Source organism: Mobula hypostoma, chromosome 30 (genome assembly GCF_963921235.1).
Source record: "Mobula hypostoma chromosome 30, sMobHyp1.1, whole genome shotgun sequence".
Lineage (NCBI taxonomy): Eukaryota > Metazoa > Chordata > Chondrichthyes > Myliobatiformes > Myliobatidae > Mobula > Mobula hypostoma.
In genome coordinates, this window is record NC_086126.1 from 5,570,710 (window position 1) to 5,593,504 (window position 22,795).

At 44.7% G+C, this 22,795-nt stretch overlaps 1 protein-coding gene across 1 annotated transcript in view; it reads left to right on the top strand.

The window, feature by feature from the left end:
• The window catches only part of LOC134339568 (neuronal PAS domain-containing protein 4B-like), a 36,493-nt gene extending 15,221 nt beyond the window's left edge, over nucleotides 1-21,272 (top strand). The window contains exon 8 of the mRNA XM_063036193.1: nucleotides 21,139-21,272. Coding sequence (XP_062892263.1) covers nucleotides 21,139-21,272 — 134 coding nt within the window. The remainder of the gene's footprint in view (nucleotides 1-21,138) is intronic.
• The last annotated feature ends 1,523 nt before the right edge of the window (nucleotides 21,273-22,795 follow it).

A 22,795-nucleotide genomic window follows, 5' to 3' on the forward strand; every position in this document is an offset into this window, starting at 1 on the left:
GAGGGTTCAAAGAAGATTCACAAAAATGATTCCAGGGTTGAATGGCTTGTCACATGAGGAGCATTTGATGGCTCTGGGCCTGTATTCACTGGAATTCAGAAGAACGAGGGGTGACCTCATTGAAGCCTATCAAATGGTGAAAGGTCTTGATAGAGCGGACGTGGAGAGGATGTCTCCTATGGTGGGAGAGTCTAAGACCAGAGGAACAGAGGGGCATCCTTTTAGAACAGAGATGAGGAGGAATTTCTTTAGCCAGATGGAGTTGAATCTGTGGAATTTGTTGCCATTAAAGATGTCATTGAACTTTTAAAGAATGAAGATAAGACTTACAAAGATGCTGCCAGGATTTGAGGGACTGAGTTCATCGAAAAATACCGCACAGAAACCGGCCCTTTGGCCCATCTCGTCCATGCTGAGCTATTTCAACTGCCTACTCCCATCAACTTGCACTGGGACCATAGCCCTCCATAGCCCTACCATCTATCTACCTACCCAAACTTCTCTTAAATGTTGAAATCGAGCTCGCATGCGCTGCTGACAGCTCGTTCCACACTCTCACCACCCTCTGAGTGAAGAAGGTTCCCCTTAACCGTTCACCTTTTACCCTTAACCCATGACCTCTGGTTGTAGTCCCACCCAACCTCAGTGGAAAAAGCCTGCTTGCATTTACCCGATCTCTACCCCTCATAATTTTGTATACCTCTGTCAAATCTCCCCTCAATCTTCTACCCTCCAAGGAATAAAGTCCTAACGTATTCAATCTTATAGCTCAGGTCCTCCAAACTTAGCAATATCCTTGTAAATTTTCTCTGTACTGTGGGCACGTGGCCAAGTGGTTAAGGCATTGGACTAGCGACCTGAAGGTCGTGAGTTCGAGCCCCAGCCGAGGCAACGTCTTGCGTCCTTGAGCAAGGCACTTAATCACACATTGCTCTGTGACGACACTGGTGCCAAGCTGTATGGGTCCTAATGCCCTTCCCTTGGACTACATCGGTGTCGTGGAGAGGGGAGACTTGCAGCATGGGCAACTGCCGGTCTTCCCCCAGCGCAGATCCATGGTCTCGCAAGACTAACGGATGCCTTTTCTTTCTCTGTACTCTTGTTTACATCTTTCCTGCAAGTGGGTGACCTAAACTGCACGCAATACTCCAAATTAGGCCTCACCAATATCTCATACAATCTCAGAGTACCATCGTTGGCGTGTAAGAGACTGAGGGGTGATGTCATTTAACCATGAGGGGTATAGGAAAGGTGAATACACGCAGTCTTTTTCTCAAAAACTGGATGGCAACATGAGAAAATCTGCTGACGCTGGAAATCCAGAGCAACACACACAAAATACTGAAGGAACTCAGCAGGCCAGGCAGCATCTATAGAGAGGAGTAAACAGTTGACGTTTTGGGCTGAGAGCCTTCATCAAGACTAGAGGACTCAGAACTAGAGAACACAGTTTTAAGGGGAGAGGGAAGAGCTTTATGGGAGCAAGGGGCAATGTTTTTACGTATAGGGCGGTGTCTATGTGGAACGAGATGCCAGAGGAAGTGATAGTGTCTCGGTGGAAAGGGCCTATCTATACCCCTCATGATTATATAGCTTCTCCTTTCAGTCTCTTACACTCCAGGGATGGTATGTTGACATTGTATAAGACACTGGTGACAACTTTTAAAAATCATTTGGTCAGGTACGTGGATTGGGAAGGGAGTGCAGTTATTTTAGATTATGAAGACACGCAGTCCTCTTTTATTGTCATTTAGTAATGCATGCGTTAAGAAATGATACAATATTCCTCCAGTGTGATATCACAAAACACAGGACAGACCAAGACTGAAAAAACTGACAAAACCACATAATTATAACCTATAGTTACAACAGTGCAACAACACCATACTTGATGAAGAAGTCCCTGAACACAGTAAAGTTCAAAGTTTCTCAAACGTCCCACATCTCACGCAGACAGGAGAAGGAAGAAAAACTCTCCCTGCCATGCTGACCACAGTCTGACTCTGAGTCATCCAAAAACTTCGAGCTCTGATCAGCTCTCCGACATCGAGTACTGAGCGCCATCTCTGTCCGAACGATTTGACCTCAATCTCAGTTGCCAAATGCAGGCAAGGCCGGGGATTTTGAGGCCTACCCTCTGAAAGATTCCCAACCACACGGTAACGACAGCTGCGAACGAGCATTTCAGAAATTTCTCCAGATGTTCCTCTGTGCTTTCACGTCCATTCTCCATCAAATCAGAATTGTCCACGGCCCCTATTTAACAGATACAATATCATTTTCCACCGGAGGGCTGCGCGCCCGCGTCGCGCTGCTCTCTCTCCTCCCGCCTCATTGCAGTCCAAGAGCAGAGAGACAGACACCCTAGCAGATCAATTGTTCATTGACCTTAACGAGAACTGTGCAGAAGGGGAAAAAAAATCATACACCAGGCCAACAGGGCCATTAACTAAAATTCTCAAACTGAAAGTTAACGTCAACACTGTGCTGGAAACATTTACTAAGTACCAACAGCACCTCTACTTCCCTAGGAGTCTGTGAAGATTGGGCATGACATCTAAAACTTTGAGAAACCTCTATAGATGTGTAGTGGAGAGTGTATTAATTGCCTGCATTATAGCCTGGTATGGCTACATCAATGCCTTCGAACAGAAAATCCTACAGAAGTTAGTGGATTTGATGCAGTACCTCATGGGTGAAGCCTCCCAACCATTTAGCACATCTACATGAAACGTTGCTGGAGGAAAGCAGCATCCATCATCAGAGATCCCCACCACCCAGGCCATGCTCTCTTTTCGCTGCTGCCATCAGGTAGAAGGTACAGGAGCCTCAGGACTCGCACCAGCAGGTTCAGGAACAGTTACTACCCCTCAACCATCAGGCTCTTGAACAAAAAGGGATAACTACACTCATCCATTGAGATGTTCCAACAACCAATGATCTCACTTTAAGGACTCTGCATCTTGTTATTTCATGCTCTTGTTATTTATTGGTACTTATTTATATTTACATTTGCACAGATTGTTGTCTTCTATGATCCTGTTCTTTCATGGATCCAGTTTACAGTTACTATTCTATAGATTTTCTGAGTATGCCCGCAGAGAAAAGAACCTTAGGGTTGTATGTGGTGACGTGTACGTGATTTGATAATAAATATTAGCTTGAACTTTGAAATACTAAATGACTATCGCTCCTTTTCAGTGTCAATTAGAATGGTGGTCTTCCTTCCCGGAAAAGGATGAGGATAGATTAGATTAGATTATGTGGACACACAGTCCTCTTTTATTGTCATTTAGTAATGCATGTGTTAAGAAATGATGCAATGTTTTTCCAGAATGATATCACAGAAACACATGACAAACCGACTTAAAAACTGACAAAAACCACATAATTATAACATATAGTTACAACAGTGCAAAGCAATACTGTAATTTGATAAGAACAGACCATGGGCACGGTAAAAAGTCTCAAAGTCTCTCAAAAGTCCCATCATCTCACGCAGACAGTGAACCTCCAGCACCGCCAACTTGCTGATGCAGCATCCCGGAAGCACCCGACCACAGTTTGACTCCGAGTCCGTCCGAAAACTTCGAGCCTCCGACCAGCCCTCCGACATCGAGCACCGAGCACCATCTCTGCCGAGCGCTTCCACCCCGGCCTCGGCAACAGGCAATAGGCAAAGCCGAGGATTTGGGGCCTTCCCCTCCGGAGATTCTCGATCACACAGTAGCAGCGGCAGCGAAGCAGACATTTCAGAAGTTTCTCCAGATGTTCCTCTGTGCTTCTCACGGCTGTCTCCATCAAATCAGGATTGTGCACGGCCCCCTAGTTACACATATCGATTTCATTCGGAACGGCCGCGCGCGCTGCGTCGCGCCGCCATCTTCTCCTCCCTCAGGGTTGTAGACATTGCTGTGCTTTTGGTCAAGAGTGGAAAGAGAGGATGGGAGTTAAATACCACCACAATGGAACACTAAGTAGCTGGAACCTGCATGCTCACCAGCACAATTGTTCTGCAGCCCCCGTGGCAGAGTCCATGGTTGTGACAGGTTTGGAAGGTTTGGGGCCAATGGTGCTAGGTTGGATGGGACACCCTGGTCAACATAGACTAGTTGGGCCAAAGGGTCTGCTTCTGAGCTGTATGTCTCTGTAAACCGGGAACTACAACATGTTTCCCTGGAATTGGCATCACAGAGTGGGGAGAAGGCTTTCGGCAGACTGACTTTCATCAGTCTGCATACTGAGCTTAGAAGTTGGGACCATAAGATATAGGAGCAGAAGTAGGCCATTCAGCCCATCGAGTCTGCTCCACCATCCAATCATGGGCTGATCCAATTCTTCCAGTCATCCCCACTCCCCTGCTTTCACCCCATACCCTTTGATGCCCTGACTAATCAAGAACCTAGCTATCTCTGCCTTAAATGCACCCAATGACTTGGCCTCCACAGTCGTTCGTGGCAACAAATTCCACAGATTTACCACCCTCTGACTAAAGTGGTTTCTCCACATCTCTGTTCTAAATGGATGTCCTTCAATCCTGAAGTCGTGCCCTCTTGTCCTAGGCTCCCCTACAAGATCTACAAGAACTTTGTATAATTATGAGAGGTATACCTGTCAGAATCTTTCTCCCCATTTACAAATTTCAAACACTAAAGGACATGTATTTAAGGTCCAGATTTCAAAATAAATCGAAGTACATAAATGTCACCATGTGCAACCCTGAGATTCATTTTCTTGTGGGCATACTCAATAAATCCATAATAAAATAATAGCCATAATAGAATCAATGAAAGACCGCACCAACCTGCCTTCCCCAACCAGTCATCCCCACTCCCCTGCCTTCTCCCCATCTCCTTTGATGCCCTGGATAATCAATTTGTGCCTTAAATGCACCCAATGTCTTGGCCTCCACAGCCACTCGTGGCAACAAATTCCACAGATTCACCACCCTCTGATGAAAGTAACTTCTGTTATGTTATGCTGCGGTCAGTCGTACAAGGCGTCGGTGAGGGCACAGATGGAAGATTGTGTTCACTTCTGGTCTCACTGCTATCAGAAAGATGGCATTAATAGAGTCATAGACAAGAAACAGGCCCTTCAGCCTATCTAGTCCATGCTGAACCATTTAAACTGCCTTTTCCCATTGGCCTGCACCAGGACCATACCCTTCCATACCCCTCCCATCCACCTGTCCAAACTTTACTTAAATATTGAAATTGAGCTCGCCACTTGTGCTGGCAGCTCGTTCCACACTCTCACCACCCTCTGAGTGAAGAAGTTTCCCCTCTTGTTCCCCTTAAACTTTTCACCTCTCACCCTTAACCCATGACCTCCCACCCACCCTCAGTGGAAAAAGCCTGCTTGCGTTTACCCTATCCATACCCTTCACAATTTTGTTTATTTCTATTAATTAAGCTGGAAAAGGGGCAGAGGAGATTTACAAGGATATTTCCAGGACTTGAGAGCTGAGTTGCAGGGAGAGGTCACGCAGTGTGGGACTCTTTTCTTATTGGGGTGTAGGAGGATGGGGAGTGACCTTATAGAGGCATAGAAAATCACGAGAGGAATTAGGGCTGTGGAATCAGGAAGAAGAGGGCACAGGTTTAAAGTAATAGAGAGGAGATTTAACAGGAACGCGAGGGGGCAAATGCTTCACCCAGAGAGTGGAATGTGCTGCCAGAGGAAGTGGTTGAGGCTGATACATTCATCATCATAATCATGCACCGTGCTGTATGACATCATCATTATGCACCATGTCGTATTGACACAGGCGGGCATGATCTCATGGCCATGATTGTTCTTGGCAAATTTTGCCATCGTCTTCTTCTGGGCAGTGTCTTTACAAGACGGGTGACCCCCAGCCATCATCAATACTCTTCAGAGACTGTCTGCCTGGGGTCAGTGGTCGCATAACCAGGACTTGTGATCCGCACCGGCTGCTCGTACGACCGTCCGCCACCTGCTCCCATGGCTTCACGTGACCCTGATCGGGGGTGGGAGGTGGGGGCTAAGCAGGTGCTACACCTTGCCCGAGGGTGACCTGCAGACTAGCTGAGAGTTGCCCCACTAGGGGAAGGACGTTGAGGGTTGGAGAGGGTGCAGAGGAGGTTCACCGGGGTGCTGCCCGGTTTAGAGAGCCTGGGCCATCGGAAGAGGCTGGACAAACTTGGGTTGTTTTCTCTGGAGCAGTGGAGGCCGAGGGGAGATCTGATAGAGGTTTATAGATAGATAGTTATACTTTATTGATCCCAAAGGAAACTATGGTGTCACAGTAACATTACAAGATATAAATATTAGAAGGGAAGTAGAAAGAATTAAAAATAAGTTACTTCGAACAGGAGGAGGTCACCACTTCCCCGGCTGTGGGTTGACTCATTATAGAGCCTAATGGCCGAGGGTAAGAATGACCTCACATAGCGCTCTTTGGAGTAGTGCGGTTGACTTAGTCTGTTACTAAAAGTGCTCCTCTGTTTAGCCAAGGTGGCATGCAGAGGGTGAGAAACATTGTCCAGAATTACCAGGATTTTCCGTTGGGTCCTTTGTTCTACCACAGCCTCCAGTGTGACTCCTATAACAGAGCCAGCCTTTCTGATCAGTTTATTGAGCCTGTTGGCATCACCCGTGTTGATGCCATTGCCCCAGCACACCACCGCGTAGCAGATTGTACTGGCGACAACAGACTGGTAGAACATGTGAAGGAGAGGCCTGCGTACTCCAAAGGACCTCAGTCTCCTCAGGAAGTAGAGGTGACTCTGGCCCTCCTTAGACACAGCCTGTGTACACAGTGTGGGTGCTCCACTCAAGTCTTTCTTCCAGGCGCAGACCCCAGGTACTTGTAGGTCCTCACCACATCCACGTCCTCGCTATCGATTGTAACAGGGAGCAGAGCAGGCTCAATCTTCCTAAAGTCCATCACCATCTCCTCTGTCTTACTGATGCTGAGCTGCAGATGATTCAGCTTGCACCATTTGACAAAGTCCTCCACCAGGGCCCTGTACTCATTCTCCCGTCCTCCCTTTATACACCCAACTGTTGCTGAGTTATCAGAGAATTTCTGCAGATGACATGACTCAGTGTTGTATCTAAAGGGTAAACAGGAAGGGGGCCAATTCAGTCTCCTGTGGGACCCCAGTGCTGCTTACAGCCATGTCTGACACACAGCTCTGAAGCTGCACAAACAGCGGTCTGCCAGTCAGGTAGTCCATTATCCAGGATACAACGGAAGTGCCAATCTGCACTGAACGGAGCTTCCCCCCCCCCACCCCCCAGCAATGAGGGCTGTGTGGTATTGAAGGCACTTGAGAAATCAGGAAAAAAAACATGATCCTCACAGTGGTGCCTGGGTTATCCAGATGGGAGTAGGCTCTGTTCGGCAGGTAGATGACAACATTTCGTCGGCTCCAGTGTGCTTCTGGTAGGCAAACTGCAGGGCTGATCTGACCAGGGGTCGGAGGTGAACCAGGACCAGCCTCTCTAGGGTCTTCGTGATGTGTGAGGTCAGGGCCACTGGACGGTAGTCACTCAAGACACTGTAACAAGGTTGGCCCTTCTTGGACACACTGGGACCGTGATGTTCTTCACACAGTCGGGACCCGTTCCGGGCTGAGACTCAGCTGGAAAATGCGCCGGAGAATTCCAGACAGCGGCTCAGCACACTCCTGGGGCTCACCCCGTCCGGTCCCAATGCTTTTCCGTGTCTGAGTTTCCCCAGAGATCTTCTCACCTGCTCAGTAGTGAGGGTGAGTCCACGATGACTGGGGGGTGGGGTTGGTGGGAGGCGGGGGCTGGGGGAGGTGAAGATCGGGACGATAGCAGTTGGTGCGTGGAGGAGTGGATGGTAGGTGCGGGGTTGTGGACAGTGATAGCCTGTGCTGTTCGTCCATGTGTTGAACTGGAGGAGGGGAGACGTTGGTGCCGAGGGAGCATTGGGTGCCTCTGCGCCTGGACAGGTGTGCTGGGGGGGGTGGGTGAGGGTGGGGGTGTGAACAGGCAGTTGTCAAACCCATTGAAGAATTGGTTTAACCCGTTGGCCCACGCACGGCTACAGTCCGAGGCTCTGCAGCTAGGCAGATCTCCACAACTCCCGTGTGCCACTCCGCCAGGGAGGCTTAGCCAGACACTATCCGTTCCCCAGGGTGGAAACGTCTAATACCAGAGGGCATGCGTTTAAGGCGAGAGGGGGGTGTCATCTGAAAGGAGATGGCCGAGGCAAAAGCCTTTTTACACAGAGAGCGCTGAGCGCCTGGAATGCGCTGTCTGTGGTGCTGAAAGAGACTGTACTCATGAATACGAGGAAAACAGGAGGACATTGACATTGTGTCGGCAGGAGAGATTAGGTTAGCTGGACATTTGAAACTAATTTAATTGGTGTGGCAGCCCACTGTGGGCCAAAGGGCCTGTTCCTGTTAACAGAGTTGCCGGAGGCTGGCGAATCTGTGGAATTCATTGCCGCCGACGGCTGTGGAGGCCAGGTCACTGGGTGTATTTAAGGCGGCGGCTGTTAGTAAGGTTGTCAAAGGTTATGGGGAGAAGGCAGGAGGAGGATAATAAATCAGCCACGGTTGAATGGTAGGGCCGATGACCCGATTCTGCTCCTCTGGTGTTGAACTGCAATCCGGAATGTCGGCAATTCCTTCACATCTCAAGCGGACAGATGTGACAAACAACAGGAACTCTGCAGATGCTGGAAATTCAAGCAACACACATCAAAGTTGCTGGTGAACGCAGCAGGCCAGGCAGCATCTCTAGGAAGAGGAAGTCCTGACGAAGGGTCTCGGCCTGAAACGTCGACTGTACCTCTTCCTAGAGATGCTGCCTGGCCTGCTGCGTTCACCAGCAACTTTGATGTGTGTGGACAAATGTGATAGGCGTGTTTTGTAACTTTGAAACATTGAGCCGATTGAGAGGAGAAGACAGGAGTCTGAGCTGTGAGCCCAACTTCGTGTTTACTTTGAGCGAGGCACATGCATATCACGCGGTAGCGTCACGACGTATGCAATTCGCTAATTTTTACGCACAAACCTGTAAAGAATTATTTAAACAAGAGCGAGCAATATATTTACAATATTACTCAAATTTGACTGAAATGTTAAATCCGCAACGCTCCTCTCTGCTTAGCTACAAACTCCAACTCAATAGAGAACGCATCTCAACTTAAACACAGTACACTCTACAACACAACCACTATCAATTAATCTGCAGCACAGTAAATGCTGAAACTGTCCCATTCAGGCCTAAAGATTTAATCGGTGTGGAGGCTTTCTTACTCCTGACCCCTGACAAGGGGGTCACTCTGCTAGGCAGGGGAGACTTGTGGCTGCGAAACGATCTCAGGTTCTGGGGTCTTCTCTGCGGTAGTTGCAGGATTTGACTCTCGGACTGCAGGAAGTGGTTCTGACAGCCTCTTTCCGCCTCTTCTCCCCTCAAGTGATCGACGTGTCGTCTCCAGATAGCATCAGATGCAATCTCCGCTGCGCAGGAGAGGGGTCCGGTCCGTCCATGGTCTTTTCCGAGTACCCACTTCTGGCCACTCGCCGGGACTGCTCGTCCAGGAGTGAAACATCCAACCTCTTTGTCTGAGGAGCCCTCAGTTTGTCTCTCAGCTGTCTGTCCTGCGCACTCCTTCTGGAATTGGGTTTGAGCAGATCTAAGTGAGCATGCAGGGGAGGTAATCCTGGCGGGAGCAAAGGATGTTGGGAATGGTGTGGGACAGGTGACAGAGAAGGAGTGTGGCGTGGGTACAGACGCCAGGCAAGGTCGTTTGATTCCAAACAATTGGTTTATTGATTATTAGTCATAGTCATACTCATACTTTATTGATCCCTGGGGAATTTGGTTTTCGTTACAGAAGCAACATAAATAATAAATAGTAATAAAACTATAAATAGTTAAATAGTAATATGTAAATTATGCCAGGAAATAAGTCCAGGACCAGCCTATTGGCTCAGGGTGTCTGACCCTCCAAGGGAGGAGTTCTAAAGTTTGATGGCCACAGGCAGGAATGACTTCCTGTGACGCCCTGTGTTGCATCTCGGTGGAATGAGTCTCTGGCTGAATGTACTCCTGTGCCCACCCAGTCCATTATGTAGTGGATGGGAGACATTGACCAAGATGGCATGCAACTTGGACAGCATCCTCTTTTCAGACACCGCCATCAGAGAGTCCAGTTCCATCCCCACAACATCACTGGCCTTACAAATGAGTTTGTTGATTCTGTTGGTGTCTGCTACCCTCAGCCTGCTGCCCCAGCACACAACAGCAAACATGATCGCACTGGCCACCACAGACTCGTAGAACATCCTCAGCATCGTCTGGCAGATGTTAAAGGACCTCAGTCTCCTCAGGAAATAGAGACGGCTCTGACCCTTCCTGTAGACAGCCACAGTGTTCTTTGACCAGTCCAGTTTATTGTCAATTCGTATCCCCAGGTATTACAGAATGTCTCTCTGGCACTTCCTCCTCCCTCCCCTTTTCCCCACAATTCTCCATCTCGCTGTCCCCTTCCCACTCTCCAGCCACAATAGACACCCGTATCACTGACCATGGCTGAAAGGATGGTTGTAGTTGGGAGCCTAATGTCCGAGGTTACACGTTATATCGGGGGGATAGGAAGGTAGGCAGAGGGGGAGGCGTAGAGAATGGTATCAAATCAGGAGAAAGATGTGATGTAGGATCAGAAGATGTTGAATCCGTGTGGGTTAGGAAACTGCAAGGGTTAAAGGACCCTGATGGCAGTTATATACAGGCCTCCATTGGTAGCTGGAATGTGGACCACAGATTACAACAGGAAATAGAAAAGACATGGCAAGAGGGTAATGTTATGGCAGTCATGGGAGATTTTAATGTGTAGGTCAATTGGGAAAATCAGGTTGGAAATGGATCTCAAGAGAGTGAATTTGTTGAATGCCAGTGAGATGGCTTTTTAGAGTAGTTTGTCATTGACCCTACTAGGGGATCGGCTACACTGGATTGGGTGTTATGTAATGAACTGGAGGCAATTAGGGAGCTTAAGGTGAAAGAACCCTTAGGAGGCAGTGATCACAATATGATTGAGTTCAATTTGAAATTTGATAGGGAGACAGTAAAGTCTGATGTAGCGGAGTTTCAGTGGAGTAAAGGAAATTGCAGTGGTATGAGAGAGGAGTTGGCCAAAGTAAACTGGAAGGAGATGCTGGCAGGGACGATGGTAGAGCAGCAATGGCGTGAGTTCCTGGGAAAAATGAGGAAGGTGTAGGATAGATGCATTCCAAAAAACAAAGAAATACTCAAATGGTAAAATAGTACAACCATGGCTGACAAGGGAAGTCAAAGCTAACGTAAAAGCAAAAGAAAGGGCATATAACAAAGCAAAAATTAGTGACAAGACAGAGGATTGAGCAACTAAAAGAATTATTTGGAGGGAAAAGATGAAATATGAAAGCAAGCTAGCAAACAATATCAAAGTGGACAGCAAAAGCTTTTTCATGTACAAACCCCATTCCAAGAAAAGTTGGGATATTTTCCAAAATGCAATAAAAACAAAAATCTGTCATATGTTAATTCACGTGAACCTTTATTTAACTGATAAAAGTACAAAGAAAAGATTTTCAATAGTTTTACTGACCAACTTAATTGTATTTTGTAAATATACACAAATTTGATGGCTGCAACACACTCAACAAAAGTTGGGACAGAGTTAAAATAAGATTGAAAAGTGCACAGAATATTCAAGTAACACCGGTTTGGAAGACTCCACATTATGCAAGCTAATTGGTAGCAGGTGAAGTATCATGACTGGGTATAAGAGTAGCGTCCATCAAAGGCTCAGTCTTTGCAAGTAAGGATGGGTGGTGGCTCACCCCTTTGTGCCAAAATTCGTGAGAGAATTGTTAGTCAGTTCAAAAGGAACATTTCTCAATGCAAGATTGCAGAGAATTTAGGTCTTTCAACATCTACAGTACATTATATTGTGAAAAGATTCAGAGAATTCAGAGACATCTCAGTGCGTAAAGGGCAAGGTCGGAAACCACTGTTGAATGCACGTGATCTTCGAGCCCTCAGGCGGCACTGCCTAAGAAACCGTTGTGCTACTGTGACAATTATAGCCACCTGGACTCGGGAGTACTTCGGAAAACCATTGTCACTCAACACAGTCCATCGCTGCATCCAGAAATGCAACTTGAAACTGTATTATGCAAGGAGGAAGCCGTACATCAACTCTATGCAGAAACGCCAGTGAGTCCTCTGGGCCCGAGCTCATCTCAGATGGACCGAAAGACTGTGGAACCATGTGCTGTGGTCAGATGAGTCCACATTTCAGCTAGTTTTCAGAAAAAATGGGCGTCGAGTTCTCTGTGCCAAAGATGAAAATGACCATCCAGATTGTTATCAGCGAAAGGTGCAAAAGCCAGCATCTGTGATGGTATGGGGGTGCATCAGTGCCCACGGCATGGGTGAGTTGCATGTATGTGAAGGTACCATTGACTCTGAGGCGTATATTAGGATTTTAGAGAGACATATGTCGCCATCAAGGTGACGTCTCTTCCCGGGACGTCCATGCTTATTTCAGCAGGACAATGCCAGACCACATTCTGCACGGGCTACAACAGCGTGGCTTTGTAGACACAGAGTGCGTGTGCTTGACTGGCCTGCTGCCAGTCCAGATCCATCTCCTATTGAAAATGTATGGCACATCATGAAGAGGAGAATCAGACAACGGAGACCACGGACTGTTGAGCAGCTGAAGTCTTATATCAAGCAAGAATGGACAAAATTTCCAATTGCAAATCTACTACAACTAGTATCCTCAGTTCCGAAACGATTAAAAAGTGTTATTAAGAGGAAAGCTGATGTAACACAATGGGAAACATGCCTCTGTCCCAACTTTTGTTGAGTGTGTTGCAGCCATCAAATTCTAAATTTGTGTATATTTACAAAATACAATTAAGTTGGTCAGTAAAACTATTGAAAATCTTTTCTTTGTACTTTTGTCAGTTAAATAAAGGTTCACGTGAATTAACATATGACAGATTTTTGTTTTTATTGCATCTTGAAATATATCCTAACTTTTCTGGAATTGGGGTTTGTATATAAAAAATAAAACAGAAATAAGAGTGGATATAGGACCGCTAGAAAATGAGGCCAGAGAAATAATAATGGGGGACAAAGAGATGGCAGATGAACTAAATGAGTGTTTTGCATCAGTCTTCACTGTGGAGGACACTAGCAGTGTGCCAGATATTGAAGGGTGTGAAAGAAGAGAAGTGGGTGCAGTTACTATTACAAGGGAAGAGGTGAAAGACTTAAAAGGGCATAAGTTACCTGGACTAGACGAACTGCACCCTAGGGTTCTGAAAGAGATAGTGGTGACATTAGAAATGATCTTTCAAGGGTCATTGGACTCTGGCATGGTGCCAGAGGACGGGAAAATTTCAAGTGTCACTCCACTCTTTCAGAAAGGAGGAAGGCAGCAGAAAGGAAATTATAGACCAGTTAGCCTGACCTCAGTGGTTGGGAAGATGTTGGAGTCAATTGTTAAGGATGAGGTTGTGGAGTACTTGGTGACACAGGACAGGATAGGACAAAGTCAGCATGGTTTCCTCGAGGGAAAATCTTGACTGACAAACCTGTCGGAATTCTTTGAGGAGATTACAAGTAGGATAGATAAAGGGGATACAGTGGATGTTGTATATTTGGACTTTCAGAAGGCCTTTGACAAAGTGCCACACATGAGGCTGTTTAACAAGTTAAGAGCCCATGATATTACAGGCAAGTTACTGGCATGGTTAGAGCATTGGCTGATTGGGAGAAGGCAACAAGTGGAATCCTTTTCTGGTTGGCTGCCAGTGAACAAGTGGTGTTCCCTAGAGGTCAGTGTTGGGACTGCTTCTTTTTTATGCTGTATATCAATGATTTAGATGATGGAATAGATAGCTTTGTTGCCAAGTTTTCAGATGATATGAAGATTGGTGGAGGAGCAGGAAGTGTTGAGAAAACAGGTAGGATGCAGAAGGACTGAGACAGATTGGGCAAGAAAGTGGCAAATGGAACACAACATTGGAAAATGCATTGTCATGCACTTTGGTAGTCAAAATAAATGTGCGGACTACTTTCTAAACAGGGAGAAAATTCAAAATCTGAGATGCGAAGGGACTTGGGAGTCATTGTGCAGAACACCCTGAAGGTTAACTTGCAGGTTGGGTCGGTGGTGAGGAAGGCAAATGCAATGTTAGCATTCATTTCAAGAGGTCTAGAATACAAGACCAGGGATGTGATGCTGAGGCTATATAAGGCCCTGGTGAGGCCTCACCTTGAGTATTGTGGACAGTTCTCAACTAAGAAAAGATGTGCTGGCATTGGACAGGGTTCAAAGGTGGTTCACAGGGATGATTCCAGGAAAGAAAGGATTATCATACGAGGAATGTTTGATGGCTCTGGGTCTGTACTCGCTGGAATTTAGAAGGATGAGAGGGGATCTCATTGAAATCTTTTGAATATTGAAAAGCCGAGACAAAGTAGATGTGGAAAGGATGTTTCCCATGGTGGGGGAGTCCTGGGATGCCTTTAAGGCTTATGTCAGAGGAATAAATTATTTCTTATACTGCAAATGTTAAGGAAAAAAGCCAATAAAGAGAGAATTGAACTAGCTAATCAGTTGAAACAAAAAATATGCCTTGGCTCCAGAACCTGCCTTATATAAAAGGTGTGTTGAAATTAAAACTAAATATGATCTTCTTTTAACATATCCAATTGAAACTCAACTTCTAAAAGATAAAAGTCAATTTTATATTCATAGAGCCAAAACACGTAAATTTCTGGCTAACCAATTAAAAATCTTCATAGTTAAATGGCAAATTAAAGAAATTTGTAAAGCTAATGGTGATAGGACAACTGACCATTTAGAAATAAATGATACCTTTAGAGAATTTTATTCTAAACTTCATAGTTCTGACCCTCCTAAAGATAATAAGGTAATGAATAATTTCTTAGACCAAGTAAATATCCCTTTCTGATGATAACCAAAAACAGTTGGATCAACCTATTTCTCATGAGGAAATTGCCGAAGCTGTTTGTTCATTGCACTCGGGGAAGGCTCTGGGTCCTGATGGATTTTCTGGAGAATTTTATAAGGGTTTTTCCTCATTGCTTATACCTCATTTATATTCAGTCCTTTTGGACTCCTTTAAGTTGGGTAGGTTGCCACAATCTTTTTATGAAGCTTCTATTTCGCCTATTCTTAAAAAAGAATAAGAATCCAACTGAATACTCTTCATATAGACCTATCTCCTTACTTAATGTTGACACTAAAATCCTATCTAAAGTTCTGGCTCATAGGATTGAAAATATTTTACCTATCGTTTCTGATGATCAGCCTGGATTTATTAAAAAATCTGTATTCCCATTTTAATATTTGTCGTTTATTAAATGTTATTTATTCTCCTTCTAAAGAGATGTCAGAATGTGTGATATCCTTAGACGCCGAGAAAGCTTTTGATCGGGTTGAATGGAATTATTTATTTAAAACCTTAGAAAAGTTTAACTTTGGGCCCGATTATATTCAATGGATTAAATTACTCTATTTATCTCCTTCTGCTCGGGTTCTTACTAACTCTCAGAACTCCAAACCATTTAAACTTCATGTGGAACTAGACAAGGTTGTTCTTTGAGCCCTTTGATTTTTGATCTGGCCGTAGAACCCTTAGCCATTGCTTTCCGAGAATTTAATGATGTCACTGGTATTTTAAGGAGAGGTAGTATTCACAAAATTTCGCTTTATGCTGATGACCTATTGCTTTATATTTCTAATGTTCTAATGTACTTCCTTTGCTCTCCTGTTTTAATCAGTTTTCAGGACATAAACTAAATTTTCATAAGAGTGAACTTTTTCCTTTGAATAATTTGGTATCAATTAACACTAACCTTCCTTTTAAAATTGTAAGAATCAATTTATTATTTGGGTGTAACAATTTACTTATTTGGGTGTAACAATTACTAAGAATTATAAACACTTAATCAAAGAAATTTTTTTTTACCCTATTGAGTTACGTAAAAAGGGCCCTATCAAAATGGTCGCCCCTTTCAGTATCGTTGATTGGCTGAATTAATTCTATTAATATGAATATCTTGCCTAAATTTTTATACCGTTTTCAGGCCCTACCTGGTTTTATTCCTAAATCTTTTTTTGATTCTCTTGATTCTATCATATCTTCATATATATGGAAAAATAAACTTTCTTGATTAATCTTCAAAAACCTAAAAAGAATGGAGGTTTAGCTTTACCAAATTTTAGGTTTTATTTCTGCGCAGTCAGTATACGGAACCTCACATTTTGGTTATATTATATTAACCGAGAGGACTGTCCGGTTTGGGTTTCTTTAGAAGCTAACTCTGTTAATAAATTTTCTATTATCTCTCTGCTTGGATCCTCAATTCCTTTATTTTTAAGTAAACTAACTGATAGTTTTGTAGTTAAACATACTTTGAGGATTTGGGTACAATTTAGAAAATATTTTGGTTTATTGAGATTTTCTCTTTCAAGTCCCATTTTTTCTAACTATGTTTTTAAAACCTTCTATGACTGATGTAGTTTTTGAAGATTGGGATAGACTGGGTATTAAATGCTTCCAGGATTTATTTGTCGGAGGAAGTCTCTTTTCATTTGAGCAGATGTCAGCTAAATATAGCTTACCAAAAACTCACTTTTTTCAATATTTACAAATTAGAGACTTTCTGCGATCTCAATTACATACATTTCCCAAAAGTCGCAATAAGAATTTATTAGATGTAATTTTTAATTTGAAACCTTTTCATAATGGATCAATATCTAATATTTATGCTATGTTGTTGGGAATGATAAACATTCCTTTAGACAAAATTAAAAATCTCTGGGAACAAGACTTACAGACTTCAGTTTCTGACGAAATTTGGAATTAAATTTTTAAATTGGTTAATACCTCATCGTTATGTGCCCATCACTCCCTCCTACAATTTAAAATGGTCCAAGGGGCTACATGACTAAAGATAAGCTGTCTCATTTTTATTCAGATATTATCTCTTTGTTGTGACAGATGTAACAATGGAAAAGCTTCACTAATCCATATGTTTTGGACATGTTGGAGGAAGTATTCCAAACTTTTTCTGTACTTTTTAAAGTAAATTTTAAACCTAACCCTTTGACTGCCTTATTCAGTATTGTTGGAGGAAAAGATATTATTTTGGAGACACCTGATCTGCACATTTTGGGCTTTTATTTCTCTTATAGCTAGGAGGGCATTGTTGTTTGGGTGGAAGGACGTTGCTCTGCCTACTCACGCTCAATGGTTACGCGATGTTATGTCATGCCTAAATTTAGAGAAGATTCGTTGTTCAATTTCTGAATCAAGACAGGACTTTCTAACATTGTGGGGACCCTTTTTGAATTAGTTTCAAAATCTTTGATTCGTTATTAAGTACGGATGTTGGCTAATAATATGTTTTAGTATATGGTAAGGATGTTTTTCCCTTTTTTCTTTCTTTACCAAACAGCTTTTTTGGTAGTGGGCTTAGGTTTTTTTGCATAATAAAATCATTATTTTTCAATATTACGATTCAATTTAATTTACATGAATATGGAGTTTTGAGACTCTAAGTGTGCTTCTATTAAATTGCATTCTGTACTCTGTATTCTTCTTTATGTAAGAAATCAATAAAAATATTGAAAGAGAAAGGGATAGCTCTGGGTCTGTACTCGCTGGAATTTAGGATGAGAGGGGATCTCATTGAAATCTTTTGAATACTGAAAAGCCTAGACAAAGTAGATGTGGAAAGGATATTTCCCATGGTGGGGGAGTCTAGGACAAGAGGGCACGGCCTCAGGATAGGGGGGCGTCTGTTTAAAACAGAGATGCTGAGAAATTCCTTTAGCCAAGGGGTGGTGAAGTTGTGGAATTTGTCACCACAGGCAGCTGTGGAGGCCAGGTCATTGGGTATATTTAAGGCAGAGCTTGATAGGTTCTTGATTGGACATGGCATCAAAGGTTACGGGGAGAAGGCCGGGGAGTGGGGCTGAGGAGGGAAGAAAAGGATCAGCCATGATTGAAAGGCCGAGCAGGCTCGATGGGCCAAGTGGCCTAATTCTGCTCCTATGTCTTATGGTCTTATATCAGGATCATCACTAACATATGTCATGAAATTTGTTTTTTTTTTGGTGGCAACAGTACAGTGCAATACATAAAATTACTACAGGACTATGCAAAAGTCTCAGCCACTCTAGCTATGTATATGTGCCTAAAATGTTTGCTCTGTACTGTAAATTTCCCACCCTCATTGCCACTGTTATGTTTCGTAACTCCAAATGTACGTACTCCCCGTTACGCCGCTGGCGTTTCGGGCAGCGATGAAGGTCCTCCATCTCTGGTGGTGTTCAGGGATTCCTTCATTGTGTCAGTAGCTTCCTCTCAGTTTTCACTACTGTCAGTCACGCAAGTCCCAGGTGGAGACTCAGGAATACCGTCACACTCAGATGTAGAAGGTTTCTTCGTCGCTGTTTCTGTAACAGTTTTGTTCGACCAGTCAGGGTTGTTAGCCCTGAACCTGGTGGACCACTGTCGGTCTGACCTCTACCCTTTGACCTGATTGGCATGGGCGACCCTGTCAAGAGCCAAAGCACAAAGCCCTGACTCCAGCCAACACAGCTCTCATTGAAGCACGCAAGCCTCCAAACCCTACGATGAGGTTGTGGTCCTCTTCGAGGCTTGTAACTCCAAAAAAAAACTAATTGGAAGGAAGGCATAGGAGTCTAAAATGTGAGTCTAACTTCGTGTTTACTGTAAGCCAAGTATCACATGGGAGCATCATGATGTATCTTTACATATAACCTGTAATCAATTACCTAAATGAACAAGAACGATTTAGGAAGTAGAGAGGCTACAGAAGGTCTTAGACAAATTAGCAGGAATGGCAAAGAAGTGGAAGATGGAATACAGTGTCGGGAAGTGTACGGTCATGCACTCCGGTAGATGAAATGAAAGGGTTGACTATTTTCTAAATGGAGAGAAAATATCAAAAACTGAGGCGCAAAGGGACTTGGGAGTCATTGTGCTGGATCCTCTGAAGATTAATTTGCAGGTTGAGTCGGGTTATCGAGGAAGGCAAATGTGATGTTAACATTCATTTCAAGAGGACTGGAATATAAAAGCAAGGATGTAATGTTGAGACTTTATATAGAACTGGTGAGGCCTCACTTGGAGTATTGTGAGCAGTTTTGGGCCCCTTATCTTAGAAAGGATGTGCTGAAACTGGAGAGGGTTCAAAGGAGGTTCATGAAAATGATTCCAGGAATGAATGGCTTGTCATATGAAGAGCGTTTGATGGCTCTGGGCCTCTACTCACTGGAATTCAGAAGAATGAAGGGTGACCTCATTGAAACCCATCAAATGCTGAAAGGCCTCGATAGAGTGGATGTGGAGAGGATGCTTCGTAGAGGGGGGAGTCTAAGACCAGAGGACACAGCCTCAACATAGAGGGGCGTCCTTTTAGAATGGAGATAAGAGGGAATTTCTTTAGCCGGAGAGTGGTGAATCTGTGGAATTCTTTGCCACTGGCGGCTGTGGAGACCAAGTCTTTATGCATATTTAAGGCAGAGGTTGATAGATTCTTGATTGGTCAGGGCGTGAAGGGATACGGGGAGAAGGCAGGAGATTGGGGCTGAGAAGGAAAATGGATCAGCCATGATGAAATGGTGGAGCAGACTCGATGGGCCAAATGGCCTAATTCTGCTCCTACATCTTATCTTATCAAACAATATATTTACAATATTTCTCAAATATTACTCAAATACTAAATCCACAACAATAGGCATACATAGACAGGCTACAGCAGCCATGAAAATTAATCCTTGCAGCAGCTGTACAGTATGCAACAAAGATAGAATGTAAACTTATATAAACTTAGATTTACATAGATTGTATGACTTTTCTGCATATAAAACAAATTACAAAATTAACAATGAATTAGCACAAGACTGAAAGAGATAAAAAGACATTCCAAGGTAGTGTTGGGGGTTTTTCAGGTCAGTTCCAGAACCTGATGGAATGGTTGTTCAAAGTTCAAAGTTTAACACAAGTTTAGAACCTAAGTTCGTGTATGTCACCATATACTACCCCGAGATCAATTTTCTTGTGGGCATTTTCACAATAGGGCAAAGATATATGATAGAACCAGTGAAAAGTTTGTGCAAAGGGTGGGGAGGCTTCCAGGCTTTGATGTTTCTATCATCCATTCTATTGGGTTTCTTGTTTTGTGGGTGTCTGTGAAGAGTAAGAATTTCAGGTCGTATACTGATATTAAATGAACCTTTGAAACTACACGCTGAGACTCAAAGTTCAAAGTTCAAAGTAAATTTACTATCAAAGTACAGACGTGTCACCATACACAACCCTGACATTTACTTTCTTGCGGGCATTCACAGTAAATATGAAGAAACACGATACAATGTGCAAAAGAAGACAAACTGAGCAAAAATAAGCAAATAAACAAATAGATTAAATAATTGGAAAAATGAGACATTCTGCAGGTGCTGGAAATCCGAGGCAACACACACAAAATGCTGGAGGAACTCGGCAGGTCAGGCAGCATCTATGGAAATGAATAAACTGTTGACATTTCTGGCCAAGACCCTTCATCAGAACTGAGAAGGACAGGGGAAGACGCCAGAATAAAAAGGACGGGGGGAGGTGAAGGATGATAGCTGGAAGGTGATAGGTGAAGCCAGGTGGGTGGGAAAGGTCAAGGGTTGGAGGGGAAGGAATCTGAGAGGAGAGAGGACTATCGGAGAGAGGGCAGGGGGACAGAACCCAGAGAGAGGTGGTCGCAGGTGGAAAGAGGTAAGAGACCAGAGTCGGGATTAGAAGGAGAGAGGATGTGGAGGGAATTTTTTTTTAAACGGGAAGGAGAAATTTATATTCATGCCATCAGGTTGGAGGCTACCCAGATGGAATATAAGGTGTTGCTCCTCCACCCCGGGGGTGGCCTCATCCTGGCTCAAGAGGAGGCCGTGGACCGACCTTTCAGAATGGGGATGGGAATCAGAATTAAAACGTTGGGCCAGCGGGAAGCTCGGCGTTTGGCAGATGGAGCGGAGGTGCTCGGCGAAGTGGCCCCCCCCCCGCCGATTTATGGCAGGTCTCACCGACGGGGAGGAGGCTGCATCAGGAGCACCGGACACGGCAGACGACCCCCAGCACCGCCTCACCTGGACGGACTGTTCGGGGGCACCATGCGCGGAGGAGAGGAAGGAGGTGAATGGACAGGTGTAGAACTTCGGCTGCGTGCAGGGATGAGTGCCGGGAAGGAGACTGGCGGGGAGGGACGAGTGGACGAGGGAGTCACGTAGGGAGCAACCCCTGAGTAAAGTTGGGGGAGAGGTAAAGACGGGTCAACTGTTGGGTTCCTTTGGAGATGGTGGGAGTTGCAGAGGATGATGTGCTGGATGTGGACGTTCATGGGGTGGTAGGTGAGGACAAGAGGAACTCTACCCCCATTAAGGCAGTGGGAGGATGGGGTGAGCGTGAACTTTCGGGAAATGGAGGGGATGTGGTTGAGGGCAGCATCGATAGTGGAGGAAGGGAAACTCCGTTCTTTGAAGAAGGAGGACATCCCTGATGTCCTGGAAAGGAAAGCCTCATCCTGGGAACAGTTGCAGAGGAGACAAGGGAATTTAGGAAAGAGAGTAGCATTTTTACAGGAGATAGTCATAGTCATAGTCATACTTTATAATCCCGGGAGAAATTGGTTTTCATTACAGTTGCTCCATAAATAATAAATAGCAATAAAACCATAAATCATTAAATAGTAATATGTAAATTATGACAGGAAATAAGTCCAGGACCAGCCTATTGGCTCAGGGTGTCTGACCCTCCAAGGGAGGAGTTGTAAAGTTTGATGGCCACAGGCAGGAATGACTTCCTATGACGCTCAGTGCTGCATCACGGTGGAATGAGTCTCTAGCTGAATGTACTCCTGTGCCCACCCAGTACATTATGTAGTGGATGGGAGACATTGTCCAAGATGGCATGCAACTTGGACAGCATCCTCTTTTCACACACCACCGTCAGAGAGTCCAGTTCCATCCCCACAACATCACTGGCCTTACGAATGAGATTGTTGATTTTGTTGGTGTCTGCTACCCTCAGCCTGCTGCCCCAGCACACAACAGCAAACATGATAGCACTGGCCACCACAGACTCGTAGAACATCCTCAGTATCGTCCGGCAGATGTTAAAGGACCTCAGTCTCCTCAGGAAATAGAGCCGGCTCTGACCCTTCTTGTAGACAGCCTCGGTGTTCCTTGACCAGTCCAGTTTATTGTCAATTCATATCCCCAGGTATTTGTAATCCTCCACCATGTCCACACTGACCCCCTGGATGGAAACAGGGGTCACCGTTACCTTAGCTCTCCTCAGGTCTACCACCAGCTCCTTAGTCTTTTTCACATTAAGCTGCAGATAATTCTGCTCACACCATGTGACAAAGTTTCCTACCGTAGCCCTGTACTCAGCCTCATCTCCCTTGATGATGCATCCAACTATGGCAGAATCATCAGAAAACTTCTGAAGATGACAAGACTCTGTGCAGTAGTTGAAGTCCGAGGTGTAAATGGTGAAGAGAAAGGGAGACAAGACAGACCCCTGTGGAGCTCCAATGATAGGGAGGGAAGAGGCATGGTCGAGATAACCACGAGAATCAGTAGGTTTATAAAAGATGTCAGTTGACAGTTTGCCTCCAAAGATGGAGACAGAGAGGTCGAGAAAGGAGAGAGAGATGTCGTAGATGGGCCAAG